Source organism: Notamacropus eugenii, chromosome 1 (genome assembly GCF_028372415.1).
Source record: "Notamacropus eugenii isolate mMacEug1 chromosome 1, mMacEug1.pri_v2, whole genome shotgun sequence".
Lineage (NCBI taxonomy): Eukaryota > Metazoa > Chordata > Mammalia > Diprotodontia > Macropodidae > Notamacropus > Notamacropus eugenii.
The window spans coordinates 153,538,341-153,556,334 of NC_092872.1; the positions used below are offsets into that span (position 1 = coordinate 153,538,341).

The 17,994-nt window shown below is 37.8% G+C and overlaps 1 protein-coding gene across 2 annotated transcripts in view; it reads right to left on the reverse strand.

Moving 5' to 3' along the window:
• LRRK1 (leucine rich repeat kinase 1) overlaps window positions 1-17,994 on the reverse strand; it is a 149,395-nt gene that overhangs the window by 73,467 nt on the left and 57,934 nt on the right. For both annotated transcript variants that reach the window (XM_072616925.1, XM_072616920.1), the window contains exons 5-7: window positions 17,147-17,326; window positions 16,377-16,525; window positions 1,103-1,329 (exon numbers count right to left, since the gene is read on the reverse strand). In XM_072616925.1, coding sequence (XP_072473026.1) covers window positions 1,103-1,329; window positions 16,377-16,525; window positions 17,147-17,326 — 556 coding nt within the window. The remainder of the gene's footprint in view (window positions 1-1,102; window positions 1,330-16,376; window positions 16,526-17,146; window positions 17,327-17,994) is intronic.

Below are 17,994 nucleotides of genomic sequence, written 5' to 3' on the forward strand. Positions count from 1 at the left end.
TATTTTTTGGACATGGCCAATACAGGAATTGGTTTTGCCTGACTATACAGGTTTGTAACAGAGTTTTGTTTTTCTTGCTTTCTCAGTGAGTAAGGGGAGGGTGAAGGGAGGAGGAAAGAAAAAAATGCAAATCTGAAAATAAAATAAAATTGAATTTTAAGGTTAAAAAGAATCTGTTGTTTCATGTGTCTTTACTCTTACATTCGTTTTCACTAAACGAGCTCCAGCCCACTTGTAACAGTCCACTCCAGTCTCAGGGATAATAGGGGAGGAAAGGAAAGTTGATGACCTCTGTAGTGGCTAGAGACACCATGACGGTAGCTCAGTCTGCAGTCTGAAGGATGGGATGATGAGACATGCTCACGATTCTGATCAACAGTTAAGCTAATCATGGCTTTGCCTCAAGGCACCAAATAAAAATAATTCATTAAAACAGGAAGCTATTAGACAGCAGACTGAGGCGACCTCTGTGGCAACGTAGACTTCCCCAGCAATGACTTTGCTCTGGAATGATGGTCTCCACTGCTTCCATCCCTAGCTCAACTGGAAACACTCTTCATATCAAGAGACCCAGGTGTGGTTTGTGGTACTTGTCCCACTCGGAAAAATTCCTACTTACAGCTCTGTATATGAGCCACATGTTTAGGGAAAATACAGCTTATATTCAGACCAAAAGAATATTTGTTCAGGCATGTCACATTAACATGTCAGCCAAGATAGCCCACAGACTGTCTTGAGTGACGTGCTGGTCCAGCTGGTCAATCAGTTGGTTAAAAATCAAAATGCAGCTCCTTCTGATGAGGAGCCATTAATATTTTTTGTATCCTAAGGATAACACCACAATATTATGGGTTGAGCCAGAGATAGCAGTGCATTTAAGGAAATGAAGTAGAGACAGAGTAACAGAAGAGGGTCTCTCCTTTCTGGAAAGTGATTTATAAGAGGGCAGGAACTTCCTGCTCAAATTTCCAAGGGGAAATTATATTTGAAAATATAAAATAAAATGATGGAAAATTGGCAAGAGGAGAAATGTAGCTCTCTCCCTGGAGAATGAACTATTCCTTTCACACTCACTCTTCTATGAGTTGGGACTACAGCCCACCTGGTACAGATGATTTCATCGGAGGATTGCACACTGGGCAGCTCTACCAGCTGGTTGTCAGAGAGATTCAATTTTCGGAGGTTTATCAGTCCCCAGGGAATGACGGATGGGAGGGAAGTTAGACAGTTGGCAGAAAGGTCCAACTCTGTGATCTGACATGAAATATCGATTAGCCAATCTAGATCCACCCACGGTAACTTCAGATGGGACCATTTCACACGGAGGGCCTAATATTTGGGGTAAGGGAAAAGGAAGAAAAGAAAAATACATTAATTAAAATACATTCATTCAGCAAGGAGCCACTATGCAGCGTGGTATAAATCCATTCTTTTTATTTTTAAAAGGTGAATCCTTTAAAACTACTTCTCCATGCTGTTTTGTGATGAACATAATGCCACAAACGAAGGATTACTGTTCATCAAACATCCTGGGTTCAAATTCTGGCTCTAATTCAAACTCTTAATATTTACTACTTTTCTATTTGACTTTAGACATAGCTCACCAATCTAGGTGAATTGGCCTTAGTTCTCTCATGTATAAAATGAAGGAATTGGATTAGATTATCTCTGGGGTTCATTCCAGCAATGAATCTATGACTGAATGACCTTATCTGTTGGTGGAAGGAGATAGCCACAAAATGATCAGACCAATTAACTTAGTTGTTCTTCCCTGGACTGGAGAGGTTGGTAGTTTGCTTGTGGTGAAACACATAATCTGGGTATTTTTCTTACGTCTTGATTACCAAAGATCTTGAAGTCCAATTAGGTTTCTGAGGAAGGAAATCTGGTTTTGGGGTCTGTTTCTCCAAAGTAACTAGAGATACATATGGGAAAAAAATTAAAAAAGCAGGAATATAAACAAAAATTAGTGCTTTGTAAATGGAAAAATGTTAACAACCCAATGAAGTCTGCATGGAAAGATATCAAAAAATGGTTTGGAAACTATTTAGCCAAATATTTTTGCCTTCAAAGTTGGCGTTAGTTGAGGGAATTTCCTTCTATGGACACTAGATGGTGGCATATCACCTGGTTTTTTTAAGCATTCATTCCTTCCAGTGAAAAGGTAATGGGGATCACGTCTTATTATCTTAGATTCATAGGATCGAGAGGTAGAAGAGACCTGACAGGGAGAGAGAGAGACCACTCACCTATTCCAGTCATGTCCAGCATTCAAATCTAGGTCTCTTTCCACCATATTACTATACTACAGTTCTAAGTTTCCCCTGTGCATAAATCTGATTTCCAATAGTCAGAAATGACTAAACATACTGAGTCAAAATACAGAATTTTAGATCTGGGAGGGATTTGAAGATCACATAATTCAACCCCCTGATTTTAAAGATGAGGGCCCTGAGGTCCAGAGAAGTGAACTCTTTTGACTAGTCAGGAATATTAAAATAACTAAGAGTTCAAGTCTAACTTCCATTATACCACTACCACCCACTAGGGGCTAGTGCCTGGATAAAGATGCTGCTCAACAGTAATATAGAAAAATAGATATTTCATATTATTTTGAAAATGTAACTTTAAGGAATTTGTTATTCCTAGGGAATTTTTGATTCTCTGCTTTTGTCAGAATGTATTGCAGTTTCAGTGCCAGAAAATGAGGAGTAATCAGAAAAGAAAACCTAAGGATAATTAGATGATTCTTCACCACCAAGGTCTCATGACCTTCCACCTTTAAAGGAGTTATATCTTGAGTTATTTAAATGTATGATTCCGTAACAAATCAAATGAAATCATGCATATGAAGTGCTATCTACCTTACAGTAATGTGGTTAGGAAGCCTTTTGGAAAACCTAAATCTTTGTATAAATATGTATTGCCATTACTCTTTTAAGTCTTATGAATGAGGCTCTATAAAAATACCTGTAACTACCATAAGAGAAGTCTATACACTACAAAACAAAGAGATATAGTGAAATCAATAAATTTGGTTCTCAGTATAGGTCAATGCCATCTATTCAACCCTAAAAATGGATCTATTTAGCTTGTACTTGCAGCATGATTTAGTAGACTGAGAATTAATATATCTAGGTTGTATTTCTGGCTTTTCCACCAAATTTTATAGTGTAATCTTGAGCACTCAATATCTATAATATCTATAATACCAATATCTCTAAAATTAGGGGATTCAACTAAATGATTTCTAAGGTCCCCTTCCATCTTTAAATTCTGTTACTCTAGGATATTATCCTATTTAGAAAGACATAACTCAATATTCCCCATGTTTACCAGTGTCAAACCTCATGAATTCCCCTTAATCAGAAAAAAGTTTTCTTCAGCTCATACCTTTACTCTTTTTTAAGGAGATATCCTTCTGGTCCCTTCCATCTAGTACAGGTAAATCAGCCCCTCATACATAACTCACAAATACAGAAGGCAGCTCCTATCACCACAGTGAAGAAACTGAGAAAAGCAAGAGTAGCTTAGAGCAGGCTACTGTAGGGCTCTAAGCTTTCCTTTATCCTTTAAATCAATCTCTCTCCTTCTTTGTCCCTTTACGGCCAAACTGGTAGAAATAATAGACCCTATCACCTTCTCACCACCAACTTTTTTTTTTTTTTTTACAATATGGCTTCTGATCTCACCAGCTTCACTGAAATCACTCTTTCCTAAGTCACTAATGAAGTCCTTAAGGACAGCTAGGTGGTGGTGCAGTGGATAGAGCACCAGTGCAAGAGTCAGGAGGACCTGAGTTCAAATCTCACCTCAGACACTTGACACTCACTAGCTGTGTGACCTTGGGCAAGTCACTTAACCCCAATTGCCTCATCCTGGGTCATCTCCAGTCATCCTGATGAATATCTGGTCACTGGATTCAGATGGCTCTGGAGGAGAAGTGAGGCTGGTGACCTGCACAGCCCTCTCTCACTCAAAACAAAGTCAAGCGCAAGTCATGTCATCCTTTCTCTGATGGCATGGTCTTCTTCAGCAAAGGACGAACACAATAAAGTCCTTGTCTCCAAATTCAACCCCCTCTTTTTAATATAATTGTTTCTTATCACAGCACTCCATTTCTCACCTCTTGGCCTTCAGATCAGCTGTCTGCTCTCCTTGCCTCCCTGATCACCTCCCATGTCTTGGAATCCCTAGTTTCTATCAAGACTCAGTTGAAGTGTCACCTTCTGCATGAAGCCTTTCCTGGTCCCCCAGCTGCTAGTGATTTCTCTCCCAAGGTTACCTTGTATCTGTTTTGTATATATATATCTATAGGTATACATTGTCTCCCTTTTAGAGTAGATACTGCTTGAGGGCAGGGACTATATATGCAGCTCCTGGCACAGAGCAAACCTTATATAAGCTTGTTGACTGATTCCCCTGCAGTATCTGACACTGCTATCCACCTTGTCCTTTTCCACCTCTCTTCTCTTCAGTTCTATGGCACCATGACTCTCGTGCTCTTTCTTTGGAAGCTTTGCTGGGTGCCCTCCTCCCAAGGCTCCATCTTAAATCCTTTTCTCTATTCTCTCTAAACCCATCTGGCTAACTGATCTATTCCCATGAATTCTATTATCAACTATATACAGATGTACATCAAAATCTTTATCTTTGCTTCTAATCTCTCCCCTGAGTTTCAGTCGGTGATTTCCAACTCTCTGTTGTTTATCTCCACCTAGATGTCCTGTCATCACTTCAAAACTCTAAAATAGAACTTGTCTCCCTCCTGTAACCTTCCCCCGCCACTTTACTATTTCTGCTGACACCACAATTCTCCCAAACTCTCAGCCTCAAGCCCTCTGCATAATTAAAACAATTTTTTTCACCCTTTCCTTTACCGCCACAGCCGAACCCTATGGGTCCTGGACAACAGTTACAAAGACTTGCTGATTCAACTTTAGAAACATCTCTTGTATCAATTCATTGGTTTTTTGCTGTTCTCACCTTAGCTGAGGTATTCATTACCTCTTTTTCCTTAAAAGTTTTAAAATTTTTTATTAATTTTGAACTTAAATACACAGACAAAAAAGAGCATATTTTCATATACATAGCACAACATGAAAAGAGGATTCAATATAAAACAATGAATATAAAACCATTTACTTAAAAAAAATATAAAGTTTCAAAGCTACTCTGCTTTCTATGATTCCTTTAAAATTTTCTTTAATTCTCTGCTGAGTACTTTTTGTATTTTTTCTCTCTCTCCATCCCACCCTAGAGATGGTTCCCATTGATACAAATATATATATGGAACCATACTATACATACTTTTATTTATCAGTTCTTTCTCTGGAGGCAGATAGTAACTTCCTTCATAAGTTGATCTGAGTATTTATAATACTCAAAATGAGTTAGTTCCTCAAAGTTGTTTTTAAAACAATATTGCTGTTACTATATACAACATTCTCTTGGTTCTGCTTCTTTCAGTCTTCAAATTAATACAAATTCTTCCTAGCTGATCTCTGGACCTTCTGTCTCATCAATCTCCAATCCAGCCTTTACACTGCTGTCAAAGACCTGTGTCTGATCATATCACAACTTTACTTCAAATCTTCAATGCCTCTCCGCTCCTAATTACAAATACCTTAGCTTGGCACTCAAGACTCTCCAAAATACAACCTTTCTTTCTGACTTCAGCACATACTAATCCCTTTCATAGTAAGTAGGCAGTAAGGTGGTGCAATGCATAGAGCACTGAACCCACCATCAAAAAGACCAAATTCAAAGCCTGCCTCAGACACTAGCTGGGTGATCCTGAGCAAGTTACTTAGCCACTGTCTGTCTTAGTTTCCTCAACTGTAAAATGGGGGTAATAATAACATCAACTTCACAGGGTTGTTGTGAGGATCAAACAAGATATTTGTAAAGCATGGTGTCTAGCACAAAGGAGGCACTTAAGAAAGTTTCTTCTCCCCTCTCCAAAGAGATTACAGCCTAGTAGGGGAGAAAAAGCATCCACAAAAAAACCAAAACAAACTACAATATAAAGTGGAAATGCCAGAATTTAAGACTGAGCTCTGTCGCTGGTATCAGTGGTATACTGGGCAAGTAACTTACTCTCTTGAGGTTTGATTTTCCTCATCTGTAAAATGAAGAAGCTGGTACAGTTTACCCGTAAGGTTGACCAATCAACATTCACTGAGCACCTGCATTGTACCAGCTATTGTGCTAGTAGTTGAGGACACAAATGAAGTGAAAGAAACAAGCCCTGCTCAGAAGGAGCTGACATCTTAGCTGGGGAGACAAACAAGGATTTCTTTTCACAGATGCTGGATAGATATAAGAAGAGTAAATACAAGATAGCTGAATACAAGGCAGGGAGAGAGGGCACTAGTAGGTGAAAGGGGACAGGTGCTTGAGCTGAGACTTAGAGGAAGAAAAGGATTACATGAGGCAGAGGGAAGAAGGGGGCCCTGCTCAGGCATGGGGGAAGGCTAGGGGGAAGGTATAGCAATGGGAGGCAGAGTGTCATTTGTCTGAGGAACAGCTAGGAAGGCCAGTTTGATCAGACTGGAGAGTCATGTACCATGAGGCTAGAAAGACTGGGTTGGACCAGATTATTTAAGGACTTTAAAAACTATACAGAAGAGCTTGTGTTTTATTTCAGATACAACTGTGTTCATCCTTCATTTTTGAAGAAGACCATGACATCAGAGAAATGATGACATGACTTGCACTTGACTTTGCTTTGAGTGAGGGAGGGCTGTGCAAGGTCACCAGCCTCACTTTCTCCTCCTGAGCCATCTGGATCCAGTGACCAGATATTCCACCTTAGATACAATAGAGAGCCCTTGAAGATTACTCAGTAGGTGAGTGAACTGATCATATGTACAACCAAAGAAAAATCACTTTAGCCGATATGTGAAAGAAAGACAGGAGCAGAGAGAGTCTTGAGGCAGGGAGACTATGAGATGTGACAAGGGCCTGAACTAAAGGGAGCTGTGTGCATATAGAGAAGGGGATGGATGAGAAGGAGTTATGGAGATAGGAATGGCAAGATGGTGGCTAACTGGAAACGTGAGGTGAGAGAGAGAGTGAGGATTCAAGGATAACATTGAGATTATTAACCTAGAATACTCAGAAGAATGATTCCTTTCAGTTCTATGATCTAATGTGATATGTCTCTAAAATATTCTCCCTACCCACAGTGTCTACACAGCATGGTACTTTATACATAATATGCACCCAATGAATAGTTGGTTGTTCACACATTTTCAGATGTAATCAAGAAGCTTATCTTTATACACACACACACACATGTTTATGGAACATACAATGTCATTTCCCCTATATTTTGATTGGTTTTGCTGAATTTTTTTCCCTTTTCTTTAAAAAAAAATAAACTATTATGAAGGCTGGCTCTCTCAGAAAGCGAGGGAAAGAGATGCAAGCAGTACAAAAGGCTAAAACAAATAGATCAGTAATATATATATGCATATTAAAATCTAGAATATTTCAAATTTTAATTAATCACCTTTTGAGAAATGGGTGGCTATTTGCAACCAACTTCTCTACGCATAAGGAAGAAAAAAAAGGGTGGGGAAAGTTCCTCAAATTAAGCCCCTTCTTGGTCATTTACCTATATTCTCTTGGGGCTTATATTGTTAATGTAATAATTTCATGTCCAAAATAACATAACAATAATATGAAAAATAACAATAAGGCTAGCATTTAAAAAGAGTTTTTAAGATACGTAAAAACTTTACAAACATAAAAATATGTGAATGATAGAAGAAGCCTTTATAAATTAATTTGATATTATATTCGCAGTTACAGAAATGGCTTCAAAATGAAACTACCTGTGCTTGGAAACTTGTGCAGATTGTATTTGGGGCTGAACACAGCATAAAAACCTTCATTAAAAAAGTCATTTCCTTTGTCATACTTGAAGATGACTTCTGTTTACTCAGAAGGCAGCAGAAGAAAAAAGTGTGCAATTAAAAAGGCCTCACATCCAGATTACTGTCATAGTAAGCCTCAAATGCCTCATTTTTGCTTGTGTTTGGTCCAGGAAGGCTCACAATAAACAAGATTCCTCGGGAGGAAAGCCAACAGTGGCATGATTAAATTCATGAACATCTCACAGTAAAATCCAAAACAGAATGTCACTGAGACCTCACTGATGCAACAATACAGCATGAAGGGATACCAACTTTCAGGGCAATACAAGCCCAGGCAACGTGTGTCTGGGAAGAGAGGGCACCAAAAGAAATTCTAGGTTGAGAATTAAACTCCTTCAACAGCAGATTTCAGGACAAATTGAAGGAAGCAGCAATGAAAGGATCCATGGTTTCTTCATCATGGATACCTCTTCCCAAGGCCAGCTGCAAATTCTCTTTGACTTAGAAGATGGTCTTTGAGAGCTACCATGGCCATAAAATCATTCCCCTTGCATCTGGCCCCTGTGGACAATCCTCTCCAACTGGACAAAGCTGGTTCTTGGATGATAGACAAAAGTCAATTCATATTCAAAATGGGACCATGCTCAAAACCCTTCTAGCCTGGTAGGGCCTTCCAGAGCTTGTACTTTGCTGGCATGATCTATTAGAACTAAATGCTTCTTCCATACCACCATGAAGGACTGGAGGAGAAATAAAACAGCAGCATAGTAGTTTCATATTTAGGAAACTAATAAGGGCCTGGAAAATGAAGTCCTGGGAACTCACAGAAACACAAGTAAAAGACACAATTTTGGAGGTGCCGAAACAGGGTTTAGACAATCTCTTTAGGCACTTTAGGACTACACAATACCTATGAGTGGTACACCAGCAGGCCTAGAGCAGGGAGAAAAAAATAAAGGAAGAAAGAGGAATGAAGAAAAGACAGAGAGAAGAAATAAATGAGAACAAGAAAAGAAAAAAGGGCGTATGGTAAATTGTAAAAGAATAATTTATTCATGATAGGTTAGCCACAGGTCTTTAAGGCTTTTCCTAACTTCTAATGACTGACAGATTTTCTTCCTTCAAGAAAAAGAATGTATTCCTGAGAAAAAGCATAAATAAATATTTCTTAAAATATCTCGTGTCAGTATGGGAAAGAGAATACTGAGTTGAGACACTGGTAGATAAAAAGCCAGATTGGAGTAAATAAGATATGAGTTTGAATCTTGTGTCAGATTCATAGTAGCTATGTGACTCTGCTCAAGTCACTTTAACAGCTGCCTGCCTCAGTTTCCCTATCTGTAAAATGGGGATGATAACATCTAACATGTTTGCTGCAAGTATCAAATGAAATCATATGCAAAGTGCTTTGCAAATCTTAAAAGTATCATATAAATATTATCTCTCATTATAACTTTTCTTTCCCCAAGGAGGCTCAATCTATCTTGACAGAAGAAAAAAGGCAAAAACCAGAGCAAAAGATAAGTATTTCTAGGTCCTGCAATCTGGCCTCTTGAGAGAACACTATGCTAACAATTGTGAATTACTTCAATTCAAGAAAGATGTATTGAACACCTATACCACTTGCAAAGGGAGTGTGCTATGGACTAAAAATACAAATACAAAAATACAAAGACAGTTCCCTATGGTTACAGAGTTTACAATTCACTGAGAATTGAGGTGGGAAATAAGGTAAGCTGGAAAACAATTATAATACAGGCTAGAGTGTGATAAAGCAGAGGTTCAAGAAGAATTTCATAAAAAATCTGAAGAGGAAGAGAACATTTCCAGTGTCGGAGGGGTGAACTGAGGAAAAAAGATCATTAGCAAAAGTTTCATAAAGGAGATGGTACCTGCTAGAATATAAGCTCCTTGAGGGCAGAGTTGGTTTTCCCTTTTGTTTTGGTGTCCCCAGAACCCAATGCATAGCAGGTGTCTAACAAATATTTAATGAGTTGAAATGAATCAGTCGAGTAATTGAAATTGAATTGACTAAGGGAAAGAAGAATTTCAGCGGAGATGTGGTGAGACGGGGCTCTGTTCCAGAGATGGGGAATGATGAAGATGGTTGATGAGAAAAGCCAAGGAGAAGGAATGGAGAAAGATGAGAATATGAGTTCTGGCTCAAAAACCAATCTGGTTGGAACATAGAGCATCAAGTACAAGAGTCTGACATATGGCTACACTTACGTGTTGGAGCCAGGTTGTAGGAGGCTTTAAAATACTAGGCTAAGGAGTTTGTACTTTGTTCAGTAGACAATGAGGAGCCATGGAAGGCTGTTGAGTTAAGAAGTAAAATGATCAGAGTGGTTGACCTCAGAAAATTACTTTGACAGGGATATGAAAGCTAGATTAGAAAAGGAAAAAAATGGAGGGAGAAGGACCCATCAGGAGGCTATTTCAATATAAGAAAAATGTCTAAACTGGAGTCACATATTATAATGGGATCGAAAGGGAAAGATTACTGCAGAGATTACTTAAATTCTCTGTGTCTCATTTTTCTGCATCTTCAAGATGGGCTTGGAGGATTGGACTCTATGACCTCTAAAGCCCCTTCTACCTCTAAATCTCTGAGCATAGTCTTGAGACCAGAAGCATGAGACTGGATGAACACTTGTTAAGTATCTTATAGTATTACAGTTTTGTGTATTAGTTGGACTAAATAAACTCTGAAATTCTATGATTCTGTGAAACCTCTATTCACTGAATACTGTAGCCTCCTTCACTCTCCTCCAATAACGGAAAGGCAATCATTCTAGGTATATCCCCAAGACTCCCACGGCCTAAGGAGTTATGGTTCTTATAGCATGGATTCTTAACCTGGGGTTCATGGACTCCTTGAAAATCTAGAAATAGATTTCACAGAGGGTTTGTGAACTTGAAACTTTTAACATTTTGATAATCATATTTTAATATAATTGGCTCTCTTTGGAGTCCTATGTATTTTATTTCATGCATATAAAAACATTATTCGGAGAAGTTTCATCAGATTTCTGAAAGGGTTCATAAGACAAAAATGGTTAAGGACCTCTGCTCTATAAGCTACTAGAACATTAACTGTAGTAGACTTGACAAAACTGGTTTCTACATGGAGGAGGCTTGGATAGGCATGTGGAGAGTTTGTCCTGAAAGTACGCAATGATTCATCTGGTAGGTCACTATGAATTTTAAAACTATAAATATGCCAGTTTTCTAGCATACATTTGATACAGAAGGCAATAAGAATGGTTGCTTTCTTTGACTTAGCTGCCAGATTTTGGATTATTAGGTGCTTTTTTTTTGAGGAAACAAATAATTTCCTAAGTAAAGATCAAAACTAACATAAGTTTCAGTTATTTTTGCAATGGTGAAAAACCAAACCAAAAAAGCCCCAACCCAATGTTCAAAACCACTGAGCACAAAGAAGCAGCTCCAGGATTCCAGGACCTCATTAGCTCTTTCCTGGCATTTATGACAACTTTCAAAATGTTTTCCAGCTCTTGCTAGGGTGTGACAATGCCAAGCCATGAAAGTCACTACTCACGGAAACAAAATCAACTTTCCTCAGGATGCTCACAATGAAAATAATCCACTTCACAAAACTTTAAAGCCATGATATGGCAGAAAAATACTCAATTAAATGTTACTTCATTTTTTTCTTCTTTTAAAGGAAGAAAATTGTTTTTTTTAATTTCCTTCTATGCAGCTAGAATTACAGATGTGGCTTCACCCTCCTTTTACTTCATTTGTAAGCAAAAACAATGAAAGAATTCCATTTGCCACAGAAAAAGACTGTTATGTCCTTTGAATTTTTGGTGTAAAGCTCCCATTCTTCATTGGTCTTAAGCCATTTCAAGCACTTTTTGTTTTGGATAGGACCTATTATTCCACTGGCATAAGCAACTCCCAGTGAAGAAACTCCCTCTACCAATGCAGGTCAGCACCTTCTCTGAAACTTAAACGTCTAGGACAGCAGTGTCAAAATCATAGCCTGCTGATCACCAGAACCAGATTAAAATGTAATTGGGAAATATGTAGCAAAATAAACAAAAATGCAATAAAATATAGACAATGCCAATTTGTAGTTTCCAAGTCAATATACTGCCACAGGGATCCTTTCTACTTGAGTAGGACACCATTGCTCTAGAACACTGAAAAATGAAATAATTTGCCCAGGATCACAAGACCAGTATGCTTCGGACTCACCCTATCCATAAGGCCAAGGTGCCTCTATTAATTTTGTAAGTCTGAGGAATTAGGCACATATCCTTAGACTACAGTGCATTCCTATATATGTGGATCAATTAGAACATCATATTTTACTATTAAATCAAAACAGCAAATATTTACAGAGCACATTCTGCATCCTAGGCACTATGGGGGACTATGTGATAGCCTTCCTCCCTTAAGAAATTTATGGTGAGATTGAAATGATGAAAAGTTATGTAACCATACAAGAAAATGTCAAAAGGCAGGACAAATGAGTGGCCTAGACAATAAATGCTATCACTTCAGAGGGACTTTACATGAAGATCTTTAGCAGGAAGTCTACAATTTAAGGATAATTGTGTCGGTCAACAAGAACTTTAGAATCTACACTTAAACACACACAAATCTATATTAGCTTTTGTAGAATCCGAGTTTTTTGTAGGGACCTCTAGGTGGGGAAGCTCTCCTGATCAATTCAGATGGACAATTTGTTTTTATATTAGTGGCCTAGGGCCCTAAAAGGTTAAGTGACTTGATCCTAATCACAATGCTAGAGAGGATTCTGGGAAGATGGAGGACTAGGTCAGAGAACTTTGAACTCTCCAAATTTCCTCCACAAAAAAAGACAGAACATTCCTTCAGACTGAACATAGAACATCAGAAACCAACAAATCAGGGTAAAGCAGTTGTCTTCCTAAAACAACTTGAGAAGACCCTCCAGGAAAGATCCAACATCCAGGGGCTGAAGTCTGACCTAAGTGAAGTGCAAACACCTCCAGGCCAACTCCGTTGAATCAACAAACAAGAAACCCTGAGGGCAGCTGGGTTGGGGGGCAGGCGGGTTGGGGGACAGTCTCAGCCTCAGGAACTTTCACCTCATGGACAGTGTCGGGGGTCAGATAACTGAGTATAAGAAGACTGAGGGACTTTCCACTGTCAGGGAAGTCAAGCATATCTGTGCTGACCAGAAGTGGTCCCAGGCTGGGGCACTTGCAGAACAGTCTCTGGTTTCAGTTACAGGGCAGAGAGGACAGTTGAAGTCTGCAGTTACCAGAGGGTTATAGGAAGGAAGGGCACTTTTGGAGTGGCCAAGGTTAGACTCCAGTGTAGAACTCAGAAAATAACAGTAGGAAGAACCTGAGGCTTGGGGGATCAAAAGTCCCACACCACCAGTCTAGAACTTGATTAAAATAATAAGCTGCTAAAAAGAAAATGTAAATAAATGTAAATGAGTAAGCAAAGGAGAAAGAACCCAACCAGAGACAGTAACTACGGGGATAGAGAAGATCTGGGTTCGTATTCAGAGGAAGATAGTGGAGCTAAAAAAGACAACTAATATCAAATGGTCACAAGTCCAAAAAGAGTTCTGAGAAAAACTTAGAAAGGACTTTAAAAATCAAATAAAAGAGACTGAGGAAAAATTGGGGGGAAAAGGGCAATCCAAGAAAAATCAGGAAAATTATGAAAAGAGTCAACCAACTGGAAATAGATAATCAAAAATTTAAGGAAGAAAATAATTCTTTGAAAACTGGAATTGGGCAAGGGGAAGTTAGTAACATTATAAGATATCAAGAAATAATAAAACCAAAAGAATAAAAAAAGGAGAGAATGTGGAATATCTCATCAGAATATCTCATCTGATCTGAAGAACAGATCAAGGAAAGACAATACAAGAATAGCCAAATTGAAAACTATGATAAAAAAAGCAATCTTGATATATTGTCACAAGAAATAATTGCGGAAAATTGCCCTGAAGTACTAAAACAAGAAGGCAAAGCAAAATTGAAAAATAAATCTACTAATCATCACCTGAAAGGGATTTCAGGGAGAAAACTTACACCAACATCAATAGCCAAATTTCAAAGCTGCCAGTTTAAGGAGAAAATGTTGTAAACAACAAGGGAAAAAAAAACCTGTTAAAGTGTGAAATGGATAATTTTGATTATTTTAAATTAAAATTTTTAGTATACATAAATCAGTGTAACCAAGATTAGGAAGAAAGAAGAAAATTGGGGAAAATCTTTCATATCCCATCTCTCATATAGGAAATGATCGTGATGGAATATTGCTGTGATATAAGAAATGAAGAGTTAGCTGATTTAGAAAAGCATGGAAAGACTTGGACCTATGAGGAAAGACGCTCTCTAACTCCAAATAAACAGAGGACAAGTGGAAATATTGTATAGTAGATCTTAATACATGCATATGTGTGTATATGTGTATGTGTATATGCTCATAGATATATATGTGTATATATACATATATACATAAACGCACATACACACATACACACACACATTCGTGTTTAACTGTAGCCTGCTCTAGGGTGGGGTGAGGGAGAAAAAATTTTAAAAGTATACAGCAGAGAATCAAAAGAAAAAGAAAACCTAGAAGGAAGCACAGAAAAGCTGAGTTGTTTTGAAAACAAGGTGTAGGATTTATTGTATAGATTTTTGTGAAATAGAAATTTATTGTTTTATATTGAATCCTCTCTTATGTTCTGCTGTGTACATTGAAATATTTTTTCTTTTTTCATTTTTTATTTAAGTGTAAAATGAATGAAAAAAATCCCAATGCTATAATGTGTCAAATGTGTCAAATAGGAATCCAAATCCTTCAGGGCTCTATCTACTACATAACACTGCCTCTAATATTGATTTATTTGTCTAACACATTATAGTTACTTAATAAATGCATACATAGACACTCACATATGCCAGGAAAGTTTCTTTCTAATCTGTACAATTTATGTAAAAAAAATCTTAAAAATAGGATTAGAGGGGGGATATAAGCCAAAGTCATTTGAAATCAACAAATCAATTGATATGTTGCTTGCTGACCTCAAAAATACAATGAAGGCAGATAAAAATAATAAATCTATGAGATACTGAGTACTACAAACACTTTGTACTCAAATTAAGCATTAATATCAAATGGTACAAATGCTTATCTGTTGCAACACAGTTAAGTATGCATGGTTAAGTGTTTGCTGAACCCAGACTGAAAATGTGGATATAGAGATGACAGAAGACAGGTGGCAGATAAGGCAATTCAGATTTCAGACAGCACTTACCTCTGGTTCATAGGACATTACCTGATCACTAAATCTCACTGCTTCTTGCCTCTTATTAAAAAATTGAAAAGCACCACTGCTAAATGAAGCTATTATAACAAATACAAACACACCTACTTTAAGGTACTTGCCACTGGAATTCATATGAATTTAGGAAATAAAAGCTGTGTGAGTCAAGAACTTCGAAGAGATTTTATGAGTCACATTTTAACTGGTTTTATTTTCTCTTTTACTCTAATCCCAAGAAAGTTCTTAGTGAAAATTTGTAAGCATATAGTCTCGAATTTTCTATATGTTGCATGCAAGATTACATATTCAAAAATCTGGGTCAGGTAGGATGATGCAACATAACCATGCCTAATTCATACCAAGAGAAGGCAAGAATACTTGGAAATCTTTGTGGACTGTACAATGAGATTATTTTATCTTTTGTAGATAGAGAGGCAGTTTGACCTCGGAGCCAGGATGCTCTGAGTTTGAGATCTGCCTAGAACACATACTGGCTGGGTGAGATTAAGCTTCTACAAGCTCTCAGTAACTCTCTAAGACTAAAATCTGAAAAGAAGTTACTAACCCACATTGAAAGGGGGACTCTCCTCACTGAGAAGTTTCCTGTCTCTATGAAATCACAGATCCAGTCTTCTATCCTTTTCTTTACTCAACTGTATGATGACCATTTACAGCCTGTAATATTAAAAATTTTCTATTCCCTAACCAGATAGTCATGACAGAGTTAACTAGTTTTAGGAGAAAAGTCATAAAAGCAGTATATGAAATACAGGGCATCCCAAAAGTCTAATGCAGTTTTAATCATTTTTTAAAAAATTAGAGATGACTGACCTAAATATTGGGGCAGCCAGGTGGCAAGTGGATAGAGCATTGGGCCTGGAATCAGGAAGACTTGAGTTCAAATTCAGCCTTAGATATTTACTAGCCATTTGTCTTTGGGCAAGTCACTAAAACTCTGTTTGCCTTAGTTTCCTCATCTGTAAAATGGGGATAATAGTGTCTACCTCCCAGGGTTGTTGTAAAAATCAAATGAGTTGTTTATAATGTGCTTACATATACCTGTCATATAGTTAAGTGCCATTTAAATGCTCAAAACTACAGGAAGACTTTTTGGGACACCCTGGGTAGTCACAATGGATTAGGCCACACTTCTGGTCTGCAGTTTATAGGTACTGGCTACTTACTGCTTTTGTAGGAGAACCAGTTCCTGGCACGCTCGTCTCTATGAAATATTTCCTAAGAAGATGTTTACTTAGATCAGGACTATCCATCAGAATGTATGAGCAGAAGAAGGCCCCATGACGAATCAGAAATATGGCAATATCCTCGTTTCCTAAAGAAGAGGTAAAAAAAGAAAGCTAAGAGGGTTCAGTCTCCTTTTTTTTTTATTCTGGTTCTTTTTTTTTTTTTTCAAAGAAGCCATAAGAAACTGGTCATTACCAATGGTAGGGGATTCAACATGTGAAAGAGGAACTAAGAAAAGATTTGTCTCTCTGTCTATTACTTCCCTTGACACATCAAGATCTTATCAGTGACAAAATTTTGTGAGATTTTGTTATTTGGAGTATCTTATAAAAATGCTCCCATTTGAAAAAGTTTTTTTTGTGTTTCTGAATTTCTCCAAGTACAAAGATGTTGAGAAAAAGATGAAGAGAAGATATAAAGAGAGTGAAAGAGACAGAAACAGAGAGAGATGGAGACACAGAGAGACAGAAAGAGGAGACAGAAGAGAGAATAAGAGTATACTTAACTATAATAACACACTTGAAACAGAGGAGAGAAAACTGGTTACAGATGCTTTCACCTGGAGGAAGCTCTGAGAGCTTAGAAGATTGTGGTTACTCTACAGAAAGGTTCCACATGCGCTAACAGCTTCAATTGGTGTTAAGCACTTAGAAGAAACAACAGCTCCAAACAGGTCATGGGAAAGACTTCAGTAAATGCAGTTACATACCTGACTTGATAGCTGCATAAAGTGGTAACCTTATAATGACCGGAAATTCATTCTTCCTCACTGCGTAACTCTCTGGGTCAGCACTATAAGTGAGTACCAGGAGTTTAACTACATCTAGGTGTCCTTGTTGGCAGGCAATGGCTAACATCCAATTCAGTAGGCGTTGGTAGCTGCATGGACCTAGCAAGGCAATTTAAAAAAACACATTGAATAGTCCCACTCAATTTTACCATCATGATCCTTGCATTTTGGCTGCTCATAAATATAAACCTTGATTGAATTGGAAGATACTTGCATCAAATTGATAACATCTGACTGGTGGGGGTGTTAGGAAGACATGGTTCTTCTTTTAAGTATCATGATACTCTCTATAGTCTCTGTAATTATAACTGGCATTCAGAAATCTTTAGGAGATACTCCTTGAAATAACCATCATTGCCCACTTTATTTCAGCATAAAATGCTATTTAACAAGCACACTGAATGAACAGAGACTGTGTGGGCTATAGTGCGGCAATATCCTCAAGTTCAAATTAGCATGACAGTTTTTTTTTTGATTCAATCTCCATGGAAATTACCTCATTCTTTGCATGCACCCTTAGCAACCTTCATCATAACATCATCTCATTTCCAGAGCCTCAAAGAAAAAAAAAGTCTGAAAATCCATGGTTACTAAAGAGTTCCCAAACCTTACCAGAACCAACCCTCTTTTCTTAAAATAGGAAGTTCACCTGAAAACCAGAAAGGCTTGAAAAGTGAATCATATGACATATGATATATGAAAGTGAATGAATAATATTTGTTATGGGCTACCTAACTGTAACTAAATTCCACAGCTTCAAGTTTAGC